The sequence below is a fragment of the Leuciscus leuciscus genome, assembly GCF_965113295.1.
Source record: "Leuciscus leuciscus genome assembly, chromosome: 13".
Lineage (NCBI taxonomy): Eukaryota > Metazoa > Chordata > Actinopteri > Cypriniformes > Leuciscidae > Leuciscus > Leuciscus leuciscus.
In genome coordinates, this window is record NC_138737.1 from 13,944,917 (window position 1) to 13,969,652 (window position 24,736).

The 24,736-nt window shown below is 37.7% G+C and overlaps 3 protein-coding genes across 4 annotated transcripts in view; all 3 read left to right on the forward strand.

Annotated features, from left to right (window-relative positions):
- The first annotated feature begins 146 nt into the window (after positions 1-146).
- nt5dc2 (5'-nucleotidase domain containing 2) lies at positions 147-12,218 on the forward strand. The gene is made up of 14 exons (XM_082189298.1): positions 147-598; positions 922-1,106; positions 2,731-2,805; positions 2,903-2,958; positions 3,053-3,146; positions 4,988-5,116; positions 5,953-6,013; positions 7,036-7,138; positions 7,366-7,467; positions 7,861-7,942; positions 8,694-8,780; positions 8,997-9,137; positions 10,868-10,932; positions 11,038-12,218. Exons 1-14 carry the CDS (start codon positions 229-231, stop codon positions 11,297-11,299), a joined length of 1,812 nt encoding a protein of 603 aa, XP_082045424.1. The 5' UTR covers positions 147-228; the 3' UTR covers positions 11,300-12,218.
- A 1,491-nt stretch (positions 12,219-13,709) lies between these two features.
- Positions 13,710-24,736, forward strand: part of rpl10a (ribosomal protein L10a) — a 46,425-nt gene continuing 35,398 nt past the window's right edge. The window contains exon 1 of the mRNA XM_082189376.1: positions 13,710-13,714. Within this exon, the coding sequence (XP_082045502.1) occupies positions 13,712-13,714 (3 nt within the window). The 5' untranslated portion in view covers positions 13,710-13,711. The remainder of the gene's footprint in view (positions 13,715-24,736) is intronic.
- Positions 13,881-23,308, forward strand: tbc1d25 (TBC1 domain family, member 25). 2 transcript variants are annotated; one of them, XM_082189281.1, is made up of 8 exons: positions 13,881-14,246; positions 14,752-14,905; positions 16,552-16,661; positions 16,821-16,975; positions 17,371-17,495; positions 18,591-18,779; positions 19,851-20,126; positions 20,212-23,308. In XM_082189281.1, the coding sequence occupies exons 4-8, from the start codon at positions 16,951-16,953 to the stop codon at positions 21,922-21,924; spliced, it is 2,328 nt and encodes a 775-aa protein (XP_082045407.1). In that variant the 5' UTR covers positions 13,881-14,246; positions 14,752-14,905; positions 16,552-16,661; positions 16,821-16,950; the 3' UTR covers positions 21,925-23,308. The 2 variants fall into 2 exon arrangements, with proteins under 2 accessions (XP_082045407.1, XP_082045406.1); XM_082189280.1 differs by lacking the exon at positions 14,752-14,905.

Sequence of the window (24,736 nt, forward strand, 5' to 3'; positions counted from 1 at the left end):
CTCCTCCTGAACCAACCCATAGAAGAGTGACGTAGAAGAATCCACGTCTTATTGGTTCGATTAACTGTCAATCATTACACGTCTAGCATTTGATTGGTTAATAAAACAGCCTGCGCCCGACTTGCGATGCCCTCAGCAAGCCTGTATCAGTTTCCCACAGAAGCGATCTTAACACGCGGGGCAAGTACGGATGAAAGAAGTAAACAACTTCGTTAGCATTGTGTAGACATGGCTTGCAAAAACTTAGGCAATTTAAGCCATACAATGTGGCAAAAAAGCTCTAGTTGCAGAGTTGTGCTCTGCACAGGACTGAATATTCCTGCTTTTGCATGTGGAAGCTTCGCATCGGCTGGTTCAACAATGAACGGACAAAAGTGCTGCAAAGACGGGCAGAACTGTGGACCGACGAAACATTTGGCAGCTAATCATAACCCCGTTGCAGCTACAGTCACATCGCACAGACATCAAATAGTGGGCAAAAATAGAGGCGAAGAATCTTTAACCAAATCTGGCAGGGCTTTCTCGTCCACGGCTCCGCAGATCAACAATAAAACGTACTTGTGGGCGAGATACAATGAGATGAAACGGCTTGTGCACGGTATGTTGGTTTAATTTGAGTTCTCATAACTTAACTTATGTGATGTTCTGTAATCTCTTCTCATGCCTAAAACATATTGTCCACTTTCCCCCGTTCCAAAGAGGCGCTGGCCTCTGTAATTTACATTTAGTAAACAACTGCCAACCGCATTTCCAATGCGTGACCGACGTTTTCTATTCACAATCACAACTATTTCAGGTGTTAGTCGAAACCTACTAGAATTTTCCCTTACGCCCCTTTATGGACAGACGAAGCAATATTTTAAGAATATTAATTATTTAAAAGCATGATAATAAACTTCAAGTTTATTTTCCTCTTCTCAGATTTGATTCCTCCCGGAGTGTGCAATCTTCTGAACCCTTCCACTATCTATGCCAACAATGAGGTTAATCTGGAAGAGGTGGACATCTACGGCTTTGACTATGATTACACGCTAGCTCTCTATTCCAGCGCGCTGGACGAGATGATCTACAACAAGGCGCGAGAGTTTCTCGTTCAGCATTACAAGGTCCGAGGCACACAACTTCATAGCAATATTAACCTGTTGTTTTGCATGTTTCATGTTATTGAATAAAATAAGTGTAAATAACAAAAGTTATTATGAGGTAAAACGCATACATAAAAAAACAAACACTTCACACAGAACGCGCTTTTGCGTTTAAAAACAAGTTTGCACAACAAGCGCTGCAAAAGAGGCGAGCACAACGGTCAAACACGTCTGTCTAGCATAGTGCATGCTTACATAGAAAAACAATGGAAAAGCAGCGCATGAATGCAAAAACACGAGGTCATGGGGAAAAAAAATGCGAGACTCGTTTTTTTTTTAAGTTGAATTTTTTACTTAAAGGGATAGTTCACCCAAAAATGAAAATTCTGTCATCATTTACTCACCCTCAAGTTGTTTCAAACCTGTATGAATTTCTTTTTTCTGCTGAACACTAAAGAAGATATTTTGAAAAATGTCGGTAACCAAACAGTTGATGGACCCCATTGACTTCCATAGTAGGTCAATGGGGTCCATCAACTGTTTGGTTACAGACATTTTTCAAAATATCATCTTTTGTGTTCAGGAGAAAAAAGAAATTCATACAGGTTTGAAACAACTTGAGGATGAGTAAATGATGACACAATTTTCATTTTTGGGTGAACTATCCCTTTAAGTGCAGCAAATTGCTGCGCACCAAAGACTTTCTAGCACGTTTACATAGAAAATAATAGAAAAGCAGTACAGTGGAATGTAGAAACGTGTTTTCTGTGAGATACTGAACACGATTTTGCTTTTAAAAACGTGAGACGCAGGGTCATGAAATAATGCTATCGCAATTATCATAAATACTAGTTTCTTATTTAAATTTTTTTTGGACATGAACGATCTTTTAAATCATATTTTTTCACACGTCGATGGGCGTGCCGTAAACTTTAAACATGGCGGAGGGGAGAAGGATTTCTGCAGTGACAGCTATTTATTCGTTTTTTCAACAACAGCTACATTGTCTTGTCGTTGAAGTAGTGCATATTTAAAATATAAATAAACATTTGAAGCATATATTGTATATTTTATACACAGCGAAAATAGATTGTATTTGACCGAAATTCAAGAATTGTTAGCCAGCTGACCATAGTGTGGTGAATGTTTGTATAATTGTCAGTTAATGGGATGCTAAATATTTTGGCTTAAGACTTTCCCTAAATAGGCAAGAATAAACCTGGTGTCCTCCATGATTCTTGTTCTTTCTGACAACAAAGCACTTAAATGCGACAAGCTTGTAATCACGACTTGAGACAACAGTCCGACTAGTGCCGCAAAAACTAAGCTGACAGATGCTCAACGTTGGCCGACGGATGATTAAAAGATGTGAGTGCAACAGTCAAAACACGTCTGTCTAGTGCACATTTGCATAGACAACAATGGAAAAGCAGTGCAGTTGAATGCAAAAATGTGTTCTGTGTGAACAGTCCTAAACACTTGTATCCTGGGATTTTTGGCTCAGCTCCTCAGATTCCTGTGCGCTTCTGTTTTGCTTAATTGTTCGGTGACGGTGATCTGTCGGAGGGATCATGTGGAGTCACGGGGTGGGAGGTTAAAGGTCGGCATGTTTGAGATTTTTGTTTTTGTGCCTTTCTTTCACTAGTACCCTGAGGGAATCGGTAAGTACGACTACATTCCCAACTTTGCAAGTCGGGGGCTTCACTACGACATCCAAAAGGTTTGTTAAACATTCATGGTTTGCGTTTTTGCAGCATTTTTTCATTATATCTTACTATTATATGAATTAATCTTTTATTTTTATTTACATTCCACAGGGACTTCTCATGAAAATTGATGCCTTCCATTACATCCAGTTAGGCACTGTTTATAGGTAAACTGACCCTCATTTGATCAATTGAGTCTGTGAGTTTGTGTGGAGGAAGTGTGTTATGTAATTCACGGTTTTGTATTTATTCTATACGCAGGGGTCTGAAGCCTGTCCCTGATGACGAGGTCATGAAACTTTATGGAGGTTCAAATCATGTTCCCCTCCACCAAGTCAGTGGATTCTATGGCAAGGTGATAGTCCCACTACATTTATTATGCGTTCTCATTTCATCAGTCATAAGGGTGTAACGATATTCAAACTGAACCGAAAAACTGCGAAACACTACCCGCGATGTGTATCGCGATACTCTCAGGTTTTTCTTCCTTGACATTTACTTAAATAGTAATTAGGGGTGTAACAGTACATATATTCGTCCCGTGAATTTTCGTGTGTCTTGTGTGTACAAGAGCGTTGTAGCCTAATTTTTTTAATTGTCCATTTTATCACGAAATTCAAACAATAAATGTCGTTTTGACGCTCTTTAATGTAGCGCGAGTGACAGATCACTGTATAGGCGCCTCAGTTTAAGCAGCAGCACGAGTGAACTCGACCATATCTTCCTAATAAACATGAATGAACATCTGAAGGTATGTTAAAAGATACAGTGCAACTTACTGAAACGTATTCTATCTCATGTAATCGCTCGATCAGTGTTTCCACGGTGGAAAGACATCAGTAAACAATATCCCACGTAGCATTACGTCATTTACCTCAGGCAAGTCATCAAGTGTCCACAGCTTGTTAGTTCACTATATGCATCATATTAGCCTATATATTAATTATATTTTACTTAACCTGTTAAAGATATTTTGATTATTTAATGTATGTTTAAAATATTTGTCATGCCAGTGTGTGAATGATTATATTTCAATAATAAATTGGAGTAAAAACATATACATTTAGAAGTTAATTTAAAAACTGCCTTATGTGCAGTTTACATGTTTTCATACAATTTGTTATTTGAGTGTTGATTATTATATCTAAAAATAAATAGCAACTGAATTTAGGCTAATAGTTTGGGCTCTGTTGTTAACCTTTAATATCATAGTAATGTGCAAGTAAGAGCTCCCTATATAGTTTACAGCATTAGCAGAGATTTTTTTTATCCTTCAGAAACTTTTATTTTGTACCATACCGAACCATTACTTCAAAACCGAGGTATGACGGTACAGAACCATCAGTTTTGTGTACCGTTACAACCCAAATTAGTCAGTTTTGGGCAGAATCAGGGCGGATGTTGACATAGCAATATTTGCATGCTTACATTTTTGTACCTCATTACTAAGAGGTTAGTCGGGGTAAAGTTAAGCCACCCTGTCAGGAGCTCAGATCTGATTTTGTGTGTCCAGCCACCATGAGTAATTGGCAGTATGCTGTATATCTACAACAAAAACATCACAATCCTTTTCTGAATCAGATAGTTATCAGGCACGTTCTTCTCTGCAGAGTTTCCACGGTTATGGGAAACCAAAATATATCAGGGATTACCCTATCAGGGATTATCCTGTTTTCCAGACTGGGAAAAGTCAATGATGAATTAACATTTTCTTGTTATTCTCTGTTGTAAAATGCTTAATTGACTAAATATTGCTCATGGTTTCTGTAAAACTTGTTCACAAGTCAGACATATTATATATGAATAACTATAGACAAATTATTATTTAGAGTCTGTTGTAACTCATTCAAAGTGGTTCATAAATCTGTATGAGTAACTCGTTAGAGCAGTGTTATAAAATATTATAACATTATGCATATTATAATATTATTAAACATAAAATTATGAATTGTATAAGCTATGATGTTTATGTTAAAGCCATGTAGTTCATGGTTATATATATCTCAGGAAATTTTTGTAATATTTAAAATATATGACCTACAATTTCCTCGAAGTAGAATATCACTATTTCCAGCTCCTCTCAGAGCAGGCATATCATTTAAGTATAAATATGGAAAAAAAAGTTGCTTATTCATCACTGTTTTAAAATGCATCTGACTCATGCCTCAATATACAATATATTGTTATTTGTTCCAGGGTCCCAAAATGAAACAGTTTATGGATGTTTTCTCCATCCCTGAGATGACTCTTTTGGCAGCTGCGAACGATTACTTCATCTCAAACGACATAGAGTACGACCCTGTGCATCTCTACAAAGATGTCTCCGTGAGTGTGAAGTCAATTTGCCCTCCGTGAATTCTGATCCAACTACTTTTGTCTTCCTGACGACCGTAAGCGTGTTAGTGAATTTGCACAAAAAAGCCATCCTGCTTTTACAGACTGTGGGAATAGTTTACAAACTGCTTTTGTCATTTAAAACCGTGAGAGCTGTTTCTTGTCTGTTGTTTTGTAAACTTTGTCCTCATGCTGAGCGGATTCTTTCTTATGCCTGTGGTTAAGTGCCGCTGACTGATTTGTTTTCATTCAGACTTGATCACGGTGGTCCTGAATTGGGTTACAGAGCGACTTTGTTTTTTCTTGCTGTTATGGGTCAGTTTACTTGCAGAATGTTGTCTTGTTTCACTTCTGCTTTTCAGCCACACTCTCCACCCCTTCTTACTTGAGCTCTCACTGACTAGCAGAAAGTAAAAAAAATCTTGGCCAAGCAGTAAATGGCTAAAACCTTGTTTTTTTTCATACCCCACATGGTGTCAACATGAATCAAATAAGTTATTTTGCAATTAGTGGTTTTGCCTCATCAACGCATTGCTTGTCAGGAAGTAAAGCGTCAGCACGTAACACTTGTTTATCTTTCAAGCGCAGATTTTTGAATTGACTTCTGTCAACGCTGGTAGAACAGATTGTACTGTTCTCGCAAAGGCGTGTGGGTGGTGGGTAAGATGTCAGGGGGAACCGGAAACCTGGCAGCGGATCGAAGTAAAGCTTTTGAAAGAGCCATTTTAAAATATTTTTTTCCAACAAAGGGGAGAAAAGAGAATAAAAAGTGTTTTGCTTCAAGCACTTGTTCACAAAAATGTTAAATACAAAATCTGTCTTTGCAGGATGCAATTGGAATGGTGCATATCAAGGGTTACATGTACAAATGGATCATGCAAGATCTTGGTGAGTATTAACAAATAATGACTGTGCATTACTCGGATATTTGAATATAACGTGGCTCAAAACTGTCTTAAAATCTCAGTTAAAGACTTGCTTTAAATTTCTTTAGCCAAGAAGTGGTCATGTAGTTGTAAGCTGGAGCTAATGAAAACCAGACTTGAGGTTGACCCTCTCAGACCGTGTGTGTGTGTGTGTGTGTGTGTGTGTGTGTGTGTACCTGTTTTTCTATCCCGGTGGGGACTTCAACCTGAATGCACACAGACTCATGGGGACTCGTGTCACAGTGGGGACCTAAATAGAGGTCCCCATGGGTAAACAAGCTTATAAATCATACAGAATGAGGTTTTTTTGGAAATTTAAAAATGCAGAAAGTGTTCTGTGATGGGTAGGTTTAGGGGTAGGGTTAGTGTAAGGAGATAGAATATACTGTTTGTACAGTATAAAAACCATTAAGTCTATGGAGAGTCCCCACAAAGATAGTAAACCAGACGTGTGTGTGTGTGTGTGTGTGTGTGTGTGTGTGTGTGTGTGTGTGTGTGTGTGTGTGTGTGTGTGTGTGTGTGTGTGTGTGTGTGTGTGTGTGTGTGTGTGTGTGTGTGTGTGTGTGTGTGTGTGTGTGTGTGTGTGTGTGTGTGTGTGTGTGTGTGTGTGTGTGTGTGTGTGTGTGTGTGTGTGTGTGTGTGTGTGTGTGTGTGTGTGTGGAGAGCAGTCTTTTGTTTTTAGAGCAAACCGTTGCATAATCAGACCTCTCTGGAGAATGGGATTCTACTGGGCTGGCCCAATCTAATCTTTATTTTTTAATGCTTGTTTTATCCTTATCACAGATGTTCCATTGCGGTATAAACACTTTTTAGGCAAACAGGAAAAACAGATCTGATAAGTTTCTGGATTGCATCTATCATAGTCTGCAGACATTACTGACTTGGTTTTAGTTAGTATAGAATAGGCGGACTTTTAAAAGACCCTTTTTTCTTCCTCACTTTCTGCCTGTTGTGACCTCTTTTCCTTGCTTATTCGGTCCCCAGAGAAATACATTCTCAGAGGAGACGAGACGTACGCTGTGTTGCACCGGCTGGCCAGTCAGGGGAAGAAACTGTTCCTTATTACCAACAGCCCCTTCAGCTTTGTGTGAGTTTCATATTTGATGCATCATATTCAACAGATACATTAACAAGAGACCTCAAAGTGAAGCTCCTTACCATTTGTAAAAAATTACCACTTATTTTTGACCCCTAATTCTTTTGTGTCCCAAATCATTTCACACAGTCATGAATTTGAAAATCAGCTTATATTTATCATTTTTGGAAATATGTTAAGTAATTGTGAGGTTTTTTTGTGTTTTTTTTTTTTTTCAGTGATAAAGGCATGAGGTACATGGTTGGAAAGGACTGGAGGGAATTCTTTGACGTTGTCATTGTTCAAGCTGACAAGCCTCATTTTTTTAATGACTGCAATAAGTAAGTCTGCTTTGTGAATGGAAAATATCTCATTTACAGTCAGAGATTTCTACCCTATAATGTTTCAGTGTGCCCTTTGGAAGAGGTGATTTATAATATGATACTTTTTTTCCGGATTCTTTGATAAATAGAAAGTTCAAAAGAATTTATTTGAAATAGAAATATTTTGTAACGTTATAAATGGCTTTACTGTTACTTTTGATCAATTTAATGTGTCCTTGCTGAATAAGTAGTAATTTCTTTAAAAAAAATATATAACTGACCTCAAACTTTTTTTAATGGCAGTATATTGATTCCCAATTACTTTTGTTTTCTGCAGCATGAGTGTTTTAGTTTTGTCCTGAATTACCCACCACATTGATTTGAAAATCTCTATCTCTCTCAATTGTCTAGACCATTCAGACGTTTGGATTGCAATGGAGACTTGCAGTGGGATAGGATCAATAGTTTGAATAAGGGACAGATCTATAAGCAGGTAACGCAGATTTGTTTTGTACTGCATTCTGTCTGTTTATTCTGGTAAGATGATTATGAGCAATAGAGGAAGAATTCTTTTCTGAGAAGCTTTCAGTTGCTACATTTATGCTGACTCATCTGTAAATCTGGATTAAATCAGAGATTACGAATTCATCTGGGGAAATTGTTCAGAATTACTGGGACATTTGGCTTACTTGTTGTATGTCCTCAACGTGCAAGAGCATGTTATTTTAAATTGTACACGGTTAACTTTTCTCTAAACTTTTCATGTTTTTCCTGTCCCTGTGAGAATAACCCCCAAATCCTTCCAGCTCCGCATTGACTCTCTGTTAATTGTAGAATGATTTATCCACTTCATTTGGCTCTTTCATTTGGAAAAAGTGGAAAAGGTGATGAGGTCAAGTTCAGTCTCAATGGAAATTCAATTTAACACAGTTTAGTGGTGAGAGGCATGTACAAACAGACTTTGCTGACCAGAACACAGAGGCTTAGTCTGACTATACACAGACACCCTCAGGCAAGATAAAGTAGAAGAAGCATATAAAAACCTTCCTAAATTGGGAAAGACTTCTGGGAAAGTTCCCTGGCAGCAACCTAAGAGCAAACCTTTCCTGCAATACAAAACCAATGAAATGTCTGTTGACGCGTAGCTTCCAGAAACTCGAATGAGTATTGGGAAGAAAACCTGTACATCAATCACAATGTTAGCAGCTGGCTAACAAAACTGCCTTTGTTTTGCTTTGTTTAAGGGAAACCTTGTAGACTTTCTGAAGCTAACAGGATGGCGGGGATCCAAGGTTTTTTATTTTGGAGATCATCTCTACAGTGACTTGGCGGTGAGTTTGTTTGAATACGTTGTGCACATTTGTTGCGCAAATGTCTTCCTTTTGTTTTTACTGCTTCAGAGTGCTTTGTGTTTCCAACAAAAGTGGCAGTAAATCTTGCTCTGCAGTTTTTATAGTCATTAGTTTCCAGGATCAAACAATGACTGATTTTAAAAAAGGTTCTTGAAGTGGACTCTGAAAAATAAACATCCTGTCCTGGCATTTTAGGACCTGATGCTGCGTCATGGGTGGAGGACAGGAGCGATCGTGCCTGAACTTGAGATGGAGACGAAGGTGGTGAACACAGAGCAGTACGCTCAAAGTCTCACGTGGTTGCAGGCACTCACCGGACTGCTGGAGCGCATGCAGGTTAGCACTATGACTCTGAACTTTAGCATAGAAAAATGTTCATTGTTTAACTTTTTTAAACTTGGAAAATAATTATTCTGTATGCAAGCAAGTTTCTACAGAATGATTTAATGAGAGCAAAATAAACAGGTCTGCATTACATGTGCTTGTATTCCACATATGGTTGCATAGGACTGACCTGGTAGGTTTGGCAGAGGTCCATTCACTTAATATTGATCTGGATTGATTGTTCCGAGTGTTCGTAGCCAAAGTCAGATCCTCTATGTAAGAAAAGCTTGGAGTGATTGGTTTCTCTGTTTACATAATCCACAATGCATTCAACCTCTCATTCTGTCAAGGTTTGGGTGATAATTGTTTTAAATTGTGCTACTGAAATTAGAGCCACTGAAAATGGCATAAAATGTTTCGGTTGTGAATGAAAGGGAATGTAACATTTAAACAGACACTGTTACTTTAACATCCAAGTCTTTATGTCCTGAAGCAACATTTGCGTTATCAGCAGATTAATGAAGAGCTTTTCCTGTGCTTGGGCTGCAGGGGTTATAAGAGTTATTGATGCAATAGCTAATATAATACACAAGAAGAGTCTCACATGTGAAAAAGGAAGAGAAGATTCTGTAACTAAAGAATCTTCCACCTTTGTTCAGTTTGAGATTAATCTTAGTGTTCTGTTTTTGGAAAATAATTTGCATCTCCGTTTGGAAATTATTATTATTATTTATTTATTTATTTATTTTATCTGTACAGTTAACAATATATATTTTAAAATATTTAAGCAATATTATAAAAATAGTTTGAGCCTAGATATTTATTTCATCCTCTGGACAAATGACTTTAAAATATTAACACATAACATGCTAGTGTAATCAGACTTTTCTGTTTTTGATTAAATGTAATGAACAAAATTCCATATATGTATATGAATATGATTTGTTTTAGTCTAGAGCCTCCAGACTATTGTTTGTGTGTATACATATACATATACATATAGTGTGTGTATTTGTTTGTGTTTTATTTACACTACCGTTCAGAAGTTTGGGTTGGTAATATTTTATAAGTATTACTGTCTGAAAGTAGTAGTCTTTTATGCTCACTGCATTTATTTGATCAAAAAATACAGGAACAAATATGTTGTGAAATATTACAGTTTTAAATAACAGTTTTCTATTTGAATATATTTTTTAATGTAATTTATTCCTGTAATGGCAAAGCTGAATGTTTCAGAAATCCTTCTGATTTGCTGATTTGGTGCTTGAGAAAAATGTATTAATATTAATGTTGAAAACATTACTGCTTTTAATTTATTATATATATATATATATATATATATATATATATTTATATAATATAGTGGAAACTGAGATGCATTGTTTTAGGATTCTTTGATGAATAGAAAGTTTGAAAGAACAGCATTTATTTGAAATATAATTTTTTTGTAACATTACAAATGTCTTCTGTCATTTTTGATCAGTTTAATACATCCTTGCTAAATCAAAATATAAATTTCTTATAAAGAAAATCTTACTAACCACCAAACTTTTGAGCGGTAGTGTGTATGTATTTATTTATTTATTTACATAACTATATAATGAAAGTATATGCTCTTTTGTATCACCTCAAAGTCTCAATTGTAAATGTTGTCCCTGTTCATTTGGAGAGAAATATTTTTTTGGGACAACTGACTTGACATCATTTTTTTCTAAATTTTTTTCATCTTCTTTTTATTTTAGATGTATCGGGATCCTGAGTCAAAGAAGGTTCTGCAGGAGTGGCTGAAAGAGAGAGAGGAGCTACGGTGAGTAAAGCAAGACAAAAAGACTGTTATGCATTTAGCAGACAATAAATTCATTAACTTATTAACTATAGCCTTTGTAACTTGTCTTTATTTTTTCTATTATAGAGCAGTCACCAAGAACCTCTTCAACCCTCACTTTGGCAGCATATTCCGTACCTGTCACAACCCCACTTACTTTTCCCGCCGCCTGTGCCGTTTCTCAGACCTCTACATGGCCTCGATCAGCTGTGTACTGAACTACGACCTCTCTTACACCTTTTACCCACGCCGAACGCCCCTGCAGCACGAAGCCCCCCTCTGGATGGACCAGCTCTGCACTGGCTGCATGAAGACGCCCTTCTTGGAGGAGATGGCCCATATTCGTTAAAAACACCAAAGGTTTACTGTGCAAATATGAACTTGAGTGGAATGAGGGGTGTGTTTGTCTCTATGGCATTAGAGACGTGGCACTTTTTACTCAAACGTCACATGCAACAGGGCCATCTGCTGGATGTTAGGTTACAATGCATCTCAATGTTTATCAAGCCTTGGACAGTAAAAGACAAAGGCTTGTTGATTAATTTCTCCTTATGTTCTTACCTCTAACTTTTTTTTTGCATTTGATACAATTGCATTACGTATTACTAAACAAAGTTAAGTGGTTTACAGTTCTCAGTTCTTTTTGGTTTGGTTTTGTAGATTAATCCTGTGTGTCATGAGTTTTGTAGTTGCAACAGAGTGATGTTTGTATTAACGTGAATCATGATAACAGGATGGATGAAATATGCTATACTTGTGGTACCCAGATTTTTTTTTTTCTGGTAGGCCAAAGTATTGAGCCGCTGGCCGAAAATGCACAATATGAGTTACAAATACAGTAGGTCTGATTACATGTATGATTAGGTCAAATAGCCTCATATTTGGTGTTGTAATGTTAATTACCTTCCCCCACACTACAGTAATAATATAGCCTAGACTCAAAGTTTAAACATGCACAAATAATAACAGCCTCCACAGCTTTTTATTGATAGATAAATCATTTTTGTTTTTTATTTGACAGCTGTATTTACATATATGGAAGCACCTGGAGGGCTAAACCAAATGCTGTTGTTATTTTTGACCTTGCAGGCCTTTGCTGTTCATGGCTTTGGACTAAGCTTTTGTACAATCAGAACATTGTTTGCTTACATTTAAATCTGTGAATAGCTATGCTGCTAAATACAGTTTTCCAGGAACAAGAAATATGTCATCTTTTTGTATGCACTTGCTGTACAAGTTATAAAATCAAATAAAAGGCTTTGTATTAATATGTTTTCATAGCACTCATTCTTATATCTTTCAGGGATGAAACATGTAACCCCAAAATTACTAATCTTTTAAGACTCATAATGCCAACCGAGGCAGTGCTTATTTGACCAAAAACAATAAAAACAGTAATCTTGTGAAACCTTTTTTTTATGTTAAAATGTAATTTATTCTTGAAGGGGGTGGATTTACAATCTTTATTCTTGTATTATATAATGAATCGGATCAGTTTTTAAAACCAGTGCATCTATTCTGTTATTTCTGTTGCAGGCGATGTCTGTTTTTGGAATCTGAGAGGTGACGGAGTGTCTGACCCATGTCAGGAATGTAGTAACAGTGTTTACTCATTTAGCCCGTCTTCCAGAGAATAAATATGTATTTGTTTTGTACTTACTTAATTTGATCATATAACCAAATTAACCAAGAATCATATTTTGTAGAAAGAGAATTGTCTGTTTGAACTTTATTCTTATGATAGCTCAGTTGTATGAAACATGTAACCTTCCTATAGGTTACATGTTTTATACAACTGAGCTATCATAATAAGTCAACTGATTATCCATATCATATGATTACAAGACTTAGGTTCTAGTGTTTATGAATTTTGGGCTGGATTACGAATTGAGATTGACGTCAGAACCCGACGTCGGATTGACGTTGGATATTGGAAATGAAAGTCGGGTTGACGTCAGAACCCGACTGATGTAGGTTTCTGACGTCAACCCGATTTTCATTTTCAACCACAATTCAACGTATGTCCAACGTAGCCTACTCTTTAGAAATGTTATCATGATTATTTCGTGATTAAAAAGCATTTCTTGATATTATCAAAGTTCAAAACAGGAAATTAAAAAAGACCAAAAGTGACAGTAAAGACATTTGTAATGTTACAAAAGATTTCTATATCAAATAAATGTTGTTCTTTTGAATTGTATATTCGGAATCCTTGAAAAAAATATCAATGTATAAATTCAGCCTTGGTGAGCATTATAGACTTATTTCAAAAAACAGTAAAACATCTTAATGATATCAAACTTTTGACCGGTAGAGTGAAATTATATGATCTGAATTCGAGATCATCGACGAGCTGCCAAGTAGCTTCTCCGTGATAGAATAATACACAATATAAATATAACAACGTTATAAACATACAGAGGTACGTTATTGTATTGTCTACATCTGCCATCGCAGCACAGCTGCCAAGTAGCTCGCCGTGATCGTATAGTGGTTAGTACTCTGCGTTGTGGCCGCAGCAACCCCGGTTCGAATCCGGGTCACGGCATAAATACGAGGTAAAGCAGATCTTTTGCTTGTGTGCTATGATGATAAAACTTCTAAGATGATAAAATGTATACTCAAACATGTTTGTGTATTTACATTTTCTTTTATTACATATATTTGACTGATATGTTAATTAGCATATAGCTTTAAAATATTTGTCATCGTTGAATTTTGGAATTAGCTTTAAATATTTTCTTGTTTTAATATCGGCAAAATGACTCCATCTGTCCAAACATAAATCTTTAGGGTTTTTTTTGTTGTTGTTGCACATGGAGCATTCCTTCCCTCATGAATCCAATGATGTAATGCAATGTGGCGTCATATCCTGTTGTTTAAAACTAGTCCGATGTCACGGAGACAGTCTTCGCTATGAAAGTAGCAAAAATAATCTCCTCTTATGTCATGATTATTGATCTAAGCGGACGAAGCACTAATTCCCCTTTGTAATCATATATTAAAATACATTTACACTTTATTTTTTAATACACGAAAGCTTTTTTTCGTCTTGTAGCGGGGCTTTTATTTTGAAACTTGTCAGCAAGATACTGGTTGTTTTACGTCTCTTGTTAACGGAATTTTCAATGTACTTGTCGAAGCTGTAAGAGAAACGGCTACCTCCATCCATTGTTATTTTACTTTCAATTTTTTATCTGGATGACGATAACGCATCTCTGAACGGGACACCTCAAAGCGGACTACCCACCATGTCGGTTGAGGAGGAGAGGGGGGTAGTTCGTGTCAAAGTCAAGGTGAGAAATTGTGGGGACCGAGCGGCAGGTAGAAACCCCAATCACACACACACACAGCAACACAGCGGGATGGAAACACAACAACACACAGCATTCCACGTAGTCCAGCCAGGCCAGAAGTCAGACAGTGTCTGGTTGCATGTCTGCGTCTGTCGTAGAGCTTTTTATCAGCCATATCTTCATGTCCATCGCTTTTACTTAGCTGTCATTTTAGTTGTTTACACATCGTGACCGCATCATAATCATTCGTTTGCAGTACATTCGAAGTGCATTCGTATAGAAGAAGATGTGTTATAAACATCTTGTTTTAATCCATATATAATTTTTTTTGAAATATATTTATCATACAATTTAATGTTATAGTCATATTTTGTTGTTCGTGTCACATAATTGTTCAACAAATACATATAAATCATATTCAATTTAGTTGTTGTCATACTATGTTACAGTCATAATGAGTGTCACATGATCAACCTGCCATGTAATTCTCTCGCTTGTTTTTCAGTAATTTCTCAGGTACAGTCTGTTTTAATGAATACGAAAAGAAATGTATGCAGATGAAGGCCTTAGAGAACCTCCATAAATGATTTAATGGAACTTAACAGAGGGGTTTTGCAGGCCTGTTTCTTTAAGAAGTCTCTTTGGACATAAGAATTTAGGTCAGTGAATTTAATTTTAATCACAGTGAACTTGTAGTTAATCAAAGAACTACACTGCCATGTAACTGAATCTTCAGACACAAGATTAAAATAAACATGATCGACCATTTTTTAGCTTCCACTTTTTTTAAAGCCTATTGTATAATTTTCCGTCAACCCTGTCACACAATTTGTAAACACACACACACACACACACACACACACACACACACACACACACACACACACACATATATATATATATATATATATATATATATATATACATTTGAGATGGTTCTGTTAGTAGTTTTCAACACCAGAAAAGAGAAAAAAATGCTATTGTATTTTAATATGTATGAGTATGAAATGCTAAATATGGTAATTATGTCAGTACTTTCAAGATGTTCTGTGTCTGTAATATATAGAGTGTCAAATCAGTCTGAAACAACCATGTAGCCTCAATTCATTTGTTCATGCCATGGAAGTCAATGCGAGATTTTAGATTTATGACACATTACTTTTGTTTTTAACAGTGTTGATCCTTAATGAGTCAGTGTTGCTATTGCTAATTAAGCAATAACATTTTTTTTTAAGGTAATTGAAATTGAAATGTTGCTGCAAAAACTTAATGAAATAAATGTTTACGTTGTACTAAAATTGGTGCACATTGGTGGTGGTTAAGGAGATTACCCCGTCTATGTAAAGTGCTTTGAGGTCTCAGAAAAAGCGCTATATAAATGTAACTAATTATTGATTTATAAAATTACTTAAAGGGATAGGCCTACTCCACTTTAAAATTAAAATTCTGTCATCATATACTCACCCTCATGTTGTTTCAAACCTGTATGAATTTCTTTCTTCTGCTGAACAGAAAGGAAGATATTTAGAAGAATGTTAGTAACCAGACAGTTTCTGGTACCATTGACTTCCATATGGAAGAATTTTCATTTTAAAGTGGAGTATCCCTTTAAAACTGTAATTAAAATCAATTTAAGCTAAATAGAAATATAAAAAACTAATAAAAATGATAAAAGCACTGTAAATGACTAAAACAATCAGGGAAACAGACAACTGAAAATATATAATTATAAAAAAAATTATAAATATTGTAAAAGTATATAAATAATACTATAACAATGTTAAACACATTTTGGGAGAAAATAGAAGAAGAAGCTGAAGATGCAGCTGTAAACATGAGCGAATATTTATGAAAATTTTGATACAATTTAATTTATTCTATGATATACGTTTCATATACTGTTTTGTCCCAGTATTCAAGAGTCAGTGGTATCAGATGACACAACCTAAGTTACAAAGTTTTGAATAGTAAATTAATTTAGGTTTTGTGTGAACCTTGACAGATGTGCTGCAGTGTGTTTTGCTTGGGACAGATGACCTTGTAGTGCTGCGCTCGAGGAGTTCAAAGTAATCTGTACAGCCAGAGTCAGTTTCCCACAGTTAGTTGCAACATCGACAGAGACACCATCTGAGTAAATAATGTCACCTGATTAGATGATTTGCATTTCAGAGGATAGAGTGATTAGCCTTTCAGAATAACAAAATGTTTTTTTTTTTGTAAAATAAATAGGGAATGTAACCCATTTTCTTTGTCTTTCTAAAATCATACTTCTACTCCACGTTTTCTGTTTTCTGTCTGTTTGCAGAAGTGTGAAGGGGTGTTACCGGTGGAGTTCCGCTCCTTTGCTGTAGATCCTCAAATAACCTCATTAGAGGTGTTGCAACATATCCTGATACGAGCCTTTGAGCTGAATGGGTGCGTGTGAAATTACAAAATATATAATTTTTGTGATAATTCTGATTTAGATCTATTTAAAAAATTGATAAGCCAATTTTATGGTTATTTAATAGCATTGATAAGTAAATTAATTGCTGCAAACATAGTTGGAGTCTTATTTTCTTTGGTTTCCTGCAGGAAACGCAACTTTGGGATTAGCTACCTGTCCCGTGACCGCGGCGGTGTGGAGGTCTACGTGTCTCTGCTGTCTGACTGGGATTTAGATGCCGCGTTTGTCAGTGCGGCAAAGCCTTTCCTCCAGCTAAAGATGGACATCAAACCATCAGAGGACAGTGAGTGAACCCTCCTGTTTGGAGGGTATTTAGTCAATCTCAGTAGATCCTGAAAATCTACTCTATCTTCCTTTGAGATCTCTGAATTAACAAATCAAACTATTATTTTTTTGGATGATTTCTCTTCCATTCAAATGATTATACTGAAGCTGTATGTATTGTTGAGTGCATTTCCTGAAACAAAAAGATATCAAAATCATTTTTAAGGGGGGGAATTCAAGTGATTGTTCTGTAATTGAGTGTACTTTCTTGAGAATTTTTTTAATATTTTCAGTACATTATTTTATAGAGTCTACATTGTGTCTTTATTGGACACTGAAATTATTTGACAAACATTCTGCATTGACCTTTAATTAAGACTAATCCAGTTTTGTGTTCTTATTATTCTTCGCAAGGTCCTGTTTTGGAGGATTGGGACATAATAAGCCCTAAGGATGTGATTGGCTCAGATCAGTTGCAGGGAGAGAAGAGGTCATTGACGTCTGCTGCACTTCCCTTCACACAGTCGCTGCTGTCCCAGGTTACTCATGATGTTCTTGACCTTGTCAGCCAGCTGTTTTACCGTTCAGTCAGGTTCACAATCTGCTGCATTTAAACTGTAATTCATGGCAATTCGCCTCAAAGAATGAAAGGCATTAGATATTTCAGGAGTTCTTGAAGGCGAAAGCTCTTTTGCTCTTGTAAGAAACAGCTTTGTGCTGCTTTTGTGCTGATTTATTTAATAAATGAAAGATAGAAGGAACATTTTCTGCATTTCACTGGCCATGTACACACTGTAAAGTTTCAGGAGTGACAATTTAAATACGATAGTGAATCCCCTAAAAATTATAGTTTTGTGTGTGTATGGAACATAACTAATTTCCAAAAATAGCGATGATTGACACATTGGTAACCATAGCAATGGTCTGGCGTTTCACGCATTGGTATTCTCAATTTTTGACTAAAGTAACACTTATGTCCTTATGTCCACTTTGACCAAAGACTCACTTATGTTTTAACCAAACCACCGTCGATAGGCTGCTTGTTTGGGATTGTCTCATAAAGCCGTCCAATTTATGGAGTTAATAAAGGGGGCAGGAGTGTGTCTTAATATAGTATAGAACATTTGGATTTATTCAGGTTTATTATGTGCTTGTTTTTGTTTTGCCGGATTTTTCTATCAAGATCTGGCAACATTAATGAGTCAAGGCTCCTTCCTTTTTCCCTGTGATTTTCTTGCACATACAGAAGAGACCCATTTCTGATACACGTTAAAATAACAACTAGTTGCTCAGTTTGGTTCCGTACACGCTACGTAGAATTTTGTAAATGCGGTTGTCACTACCTGAATTTTTCAGTAGATAATTCATTTGTACAATTCGGTTGTTTTTCCCATAAATTACTGATCTCTGTGTATACAGAACAGGACTAAACAATAAAAGATGAATTGACAATTTAGCTGCTGTGTGTACATGGCCACTGATAACTAATTAATCTTATTCCAGATATTTGATGTGTTAGGAATGTTTCTTTTTATCTATCTTCCAACTAATATCAGAGATGTAGCTAGAAATCTATATAAATTCTGAACATTTCTTTGACCTATTCCTCACTTCGTACCCACCTCTACATTCAGGTGGGTCGCACTCTATCGCGTGTGCAACAGGCCTTGAGTTGGTCCTATGGGGAAGAGGTGAAACCATTCAAGCCTCCTTTAAATGATGCTGAATTCCACTGTTACCTGAACAGCCAAGGTCAACTGACCCGGCCAGAAGAACTTAGACTTCGTATATATCATGGTGGGGTTGAGCCATCCTTACGCAAGGTAACCAAACTGCTTTACCATTATTTAACTAATCGACCATGATAGAGTGAGAATGGGATCATTGTGAGATACAGTGATCTAAACCTTTACCTTGACAAACATCGACAAAAACCTTTTCCAGCTTTGAATACAAATTGAGTTAATGAAGCCATTTTTATTAGTTTTTGTAATTTATTTATTTAAGAGCTCCATAATGTATATTCAGAGCTAGAAAAAAAAAAAAATTGGTATATTATATATAACACATGCATATATGTGTGTGAGTATTGTTACGACCCTGGTCTAGGGTCAGGGAGGTAAACTTAAATAAAATGTTCTGAAAACCTGTTTCAACCGTTTCTTTCTTTTCTTTTTTGTTTCTTTCAGTTTCATCAAAATCAAAAATGAAGCAAAGTCTTCAGGTTGGGGCAAGTCCAAAACAATAAACAAAACGGGCACTGACTAAACCTAATTACAACTAAATAAACCCTGTAAAATAAATACAATAAAATACAGTGGTCTTACCCAACTCCCTGGCTATCCCAAACACAGGAGAAAAGATATATATACGAAAATAAAAATGGCACCCTACCACTTTAGTATTAAAGGAAAAATTATGTATGTACAATATTTACAGAAAAAGGGCAACACAACTGCCACAATAACTAAACGAAATGAACACTACAAAGGATGGAAACACTAGGGACAAAAGTCAAAATAAGGACACTTTACAAAAGTAGCAAGCGAAAGAATATGCACAATTTACAGATCATGAATCACAAGCAAACTACACCACTGCAACACTCTCTCAGAATAACATGCCAACAACATCATCTCTTCCACATCAGCATATGGCATATTTCAAAGGACCCTGCACTCCACTCCGCCAATCCCGTGGATACTCGGGACACTCACGCAAACATCCCCACACACAGGGAAATAAAAAAAACAGCAATACGTCTTCGGACTTAACAGTATAAACATCTTGAGGGCAACTTCCGCCCTGACAGACAACTCATGTCTATTAAGTTCCATAGTAGTCTTTGCATTTTAGCTGACTTTTTTTCATCCATCTCTGTATTTTTGTGACAGGTTGTTTGGCGATACCTCCTTAATGTGTACCCAGATGGTCTGACAGGGCAGGAGAGAATGGATTACATGAAGAGAAAGACGAGAGAGTACGACCAGCTGAAGAGTGAATGGACAGCACGGGTCAGCTCAGAGGATCTGGAGTTCATTCGGGGAAACGTACTGAAAGATGTTCTTCGAACGGACCGAGCACATCCTTACTATGCGGGCTCAGAGGACAGCCCACATCTCACCGCCTTGACCGACCTCCTTACCACCTTTGCTATTACACACCCACAGGTAAACATATGTGTCAACCCTTTGGTGACACTAGGATGTGCCTTTACTTCTCTGGAATATGAACTTTCCTCATTTGTTTTCGCAGGTGTCTTATTGCCAAGGCATGAGCGACATTGCGTCGCCAATCCTCGCCGTCATGGACAACGAAGCTCACGCCTTTATCTGCTTCTGTGGCATTATGAAACGTCTTGAAGGCAACTTCCGCCCTGATGGACAACTCATGTCCATTAAGTTCCAGCATCTCAAATTGCTTCTGCAGTATTCAGACCCTGAGTTTTATGCCTACCTAGTCTCGAGAGGTGCTGACGATCTGTTTTTTTGTTACCGCTGGCTGCTTTTGGAGCTGAAACGTGAATTTGTTTTTGATGATGCTCTGCGAATGCTGGAGGTCACCTGGAGCTCCTTGCCACCTGATCCACCTGAGACAGAGGTGGAGCTTCTGGGGCCAGCACTTGAGGCAGATCAGCCCAACGGCTCACAGAATGTCCATCAGAATGTGGACATGGAGGAGATGGAAGAAAAGCTGACAGAAAGGCAGAGGAGACGTCACATGCTAAGACCGTCTCGAGAGGAGGCAGATGGAGGACGTTCCCTTGTCGTAGAAGAGGAGAAGGGGCCTCGGAAGGAAGGCGAAGGAGAGAACGGTGTAGATGAGATGGTCAATAATGATGTCACAGCTTCGACTCGTTCATTTGAAAAACAGGCCAGTTTTGGGGAATTCAAGTATTATAGTGGCCGCAACGAGGACAGCTTTGAAATTAATGAGAACGAATGCTCTGATCCCACGTTATCTCCCGTACAGTTTCAGTCTGCACACTCTACGTTGCAATTCTCAGTCCGCCAGTCCACAGAGGAAAGTGAGGACGACCCTGGAGAAAAGGAACCTCTTATCGGTAATCATACGCCATCATCTCCAGGACAGAGAGACTCTCCCAATGGTCAGGCAGCTTCCCCAGCATCATCTCTACCTTCCTGTCCACCAAACTGGAAAAGTAGCTCCAATCAGTCACTGGAAGCATCTAATTCTGCGACCAGTTGGAGAACGGCATCTCCTGATGGCCTGTCAAAATGCACATCCTCTTCCTCTAGTGGGGACAAAGCCGAGTCTCCTGATAAACCTTCTGGGGGGTTCACATCCTCACAAGCTGTAATAAACGGAACTGGGTCTCAGTCCCCATCAGTGGTCGCAGGAAAATCTTTACTGGCGTCTCCATCGCAGGGTTACAATCGTTCACTTCTCTCTTCGCCAATTTTATCTTTCAGCAAGTCCCCGTCTTTGCCCAAAGCATTCTCCAGCAATCTCCCCTCGCCATGCAGACCCACTGGGTCTGGCTTATCCTCTCCAAACACAAACAAACCAGAAGGAGGCGGAATTAAACCCTGCTCGCTTCCCCCTCCGCAAGAGTTTGGGAAAGGGAATCCCTTCATGCTTTTCCTTTGCCTTTCTATCCTGCTAGAACACCGTGACCACATTGTCAAAAACAGTCTAGATTACAATGAGCTGGCCATGCACTTTGACCGCCTGGTCCGTCGCCACAACCTCGGGCGTATTCTGCAGCGAGCTAAAGCCCTCTTCGCAGACTACCTGCAGAGTGAAGTATGGGACTCGGAGGAAGGGGATGAAGTCAGCTTGGACTCCCCAGCCACAGCAGATACATCCCCCCAAACATCCACCACTAGGCCCCCTTTCCTCAATGTCCAGCCCTCTCAGGGTACCTTCCCGAATTCAACCTATAATCTGGCCAATACCATTCCCTCTCCAACAACTCCCATTGCCCTCTCTCCATCTGCTTCTTGATTCTGTGCATTAGTAGATCGTCTCCAGAAACCAGCTCCGGACCACAAACGGACCCAGAAGCAAGTTTTTCTGTACCATGCCGAGTCACAGCTTACCTTTGTGCTTTACATGCGCTTTATGGAAATTGATTTGTTTTGTTAACAACCAAAGCTTAGTGACTTTATCTTTATCTTTTTTTGCCTTATCCAACCTTCAAAGTGAAGCCCCTTTCATTGTACTGGATCTTTTTTATTGCACTTTATTGATTGTCCTTTCAAAGGGAAGGCCAGTTTGTGTCATTTCACTTTGTAAATAACACTTTTAAAAGGCACATTATGGGCACGTAAAACCCCTGTTATAGTAGCCTCACTTACCTGAGACAAAGCAACAAGATTTTACTATTATTTATTTCTCTGTGCAATCGTTATTTTGGATGAAAAGGGTTGAAGCAGCTTCTTCTAAGGTTATTCTGACTCTGTTGTTGTAAGGAGGAGAATGTTTACTCAAGCTTTTGAGATGCCCTTGGAAATTCACTAATGAATTTGTTTGACATTGCCTGCAGCAAAGGTGTGTTTGGTATGCTGATATTTGTCAGTTGTGCTTTATGAGAACCTTAAGCCTTGACTTTTGTTCGTACAAAACATTTGAGCAGAGATGAAGGTGCTGATGAATTATCCAGTATCCCACCAATGTGAAACCTTAAGTTGTAGAATAGGTAACATTCAGCCCCAATCTTGAATTAATCTCTGAACTTCTAATACAGATTTCCTCTTCTCTTGTGTACAACAGCTATTTGACCTGTAAGCTGTAGTTCTACATGCAGTGGATGTTTCGGTAAAGCACCACACCTACTAAGATCAACATAGAGAATGGCTGGTAATTTGGTGTCACTTATCCTCGCCTTTGTTGGAGAAGTGCCTCATTTCACTGAATTTGCCATTTTTTTCTCTCTCGTTTCTGTGTGTAAATATAATTTCATTGCTTTCATCCATCTTCCACCAAAGGTTTGTCTGGTAATTCGTTGCCATAACGACTTTGTCGTCAAGAGGCAACAATCAAGCATCCCTGCTGTTAAAAAAAAAATCACAGAGTATTACAAAAGTGTTTAATGCCTTTAACAGAATGCTTTTCATCTGATACCTTGTAGACTCATTCTTTATGTCTTAATACCAAGTGTTCTTTTGAGTGCTAAAATAAACCTGCACATGGACTAAAAAAGGATTTTCCTGGAAAGTGGAACAGTTATGAGTCCTGTTCATCAGCGTAATGTATACAACATGTATGTATGTTTCTCTGATTTTTATTTGGTTCTATATGATAGTATTTTACTCATACCTGTGGAGAGACTTGCCAGACTGAATGCTTGCAATACTCCTATTTGTACAATAAATTCACTGAATATTGATTGATCAATGATCATTCTTTCATACAGCAAACAACAATTAAACCATTACACATAGAAAGAGTAAACACTATCCCTGGCTGGAAATTAAATCTTAATTTTGGAACATGGTAGGTGGTTTCTAGCAGGTCCAAGCTGGTAGATGGTCTTGGGCCATCAACATGGTAAACCAGCTAATGACTAGCTACCGTGTTCCACAACACAGTTGTGTAAAGGGATAGTTTAAAATTTTGTCATAATTTACTCACCCTCAAGTTGTTCCAAACCTGAATGAGTTTGGATTCCAAATTTTTTTTTCTAATATGGAAGTCAATGGGGTACATCAACTTTCTGATTACCTACATTTATTTAAATATCTTTTGTGTTCAGCAGAAGAAAGAAACTCATACAGGTTTAAAACAACTTGAAGGTGAGTAAATGATGACAAAATTTAAATTTTTGGGTGAACAATCCCTTCAAGGTGAATTTTTCCATCAGGGATTACCAAAAGCTTACCACTTTCCAGAGTAAATTGAAAAAGTATATATGCCATAGATAGCGTCTTGATTTGGTAGACACAATGTACCTATTTAGGCATGGACATTAGTTTTATTTAATTATTAATGAGTTAATTATTGTGGGTTTTGTTTCTTTAGTGCCATAAGTAATTTGAGCATCTTGTTGCTGAAAGGAATGTGTAGTTTTTTTTATTATGCTTGTTAGTGACATGTCTATTTCAGTGCTTCTTTATCCTGTCTTGAGACCCCCACCACTGCACATTTTAGACATCTTCCTTATTGGACACAGCCATTTCGGGTCTTGCAGTCTCTTCTAAATTTGCTGATGAGTTTAATCGGGTAAGAGGGACATCCAAATGTGCAGTGGTGGAGGGTCTCTAGGACAGGGATTGAGAAGCACTTATCTACACTCACCTAAAGGATTATTAGGAACACCTGTTCAATTTCTCATTAATGCAATTATCTAATCAACCAATCACATGGCAGTTGCTTCAATGCATTTAGGGGTGTGGTCCTGGTCAAGACAATCTCCTGAACTCCAAACTGAATGTCAGAATGGGAAAGAAAGGTGATTTAAGCAATTTTGAGCGTGGCATGGTTGTTGGTGCCAGACGGGCCGGTCTGAGTATTTCACAATCTGCTCAGTTACTGGGATTTTCACGCACAACCATTTCTAGGGTTTACAAAGAATGGTGTGAAAAAGGAAAAACATCCAGTATGCGGCAGTCCTGTGGGCGAAAATGCCTTGTTGATGCTAGAGGTCAGAGGAGAATGGGCCGACTGATTCAAGCTGATAGAAGAGCAACTTTGACTGAAATAACCACTCGTTACAACCGAGGTATGCAGCAAAGCATTTGTGAAGCCACAACACGCACAACCTTGAGGCAGATGGGCTACAACAGCAGAAGACCCCACCGGGTACCACTCATCTCCA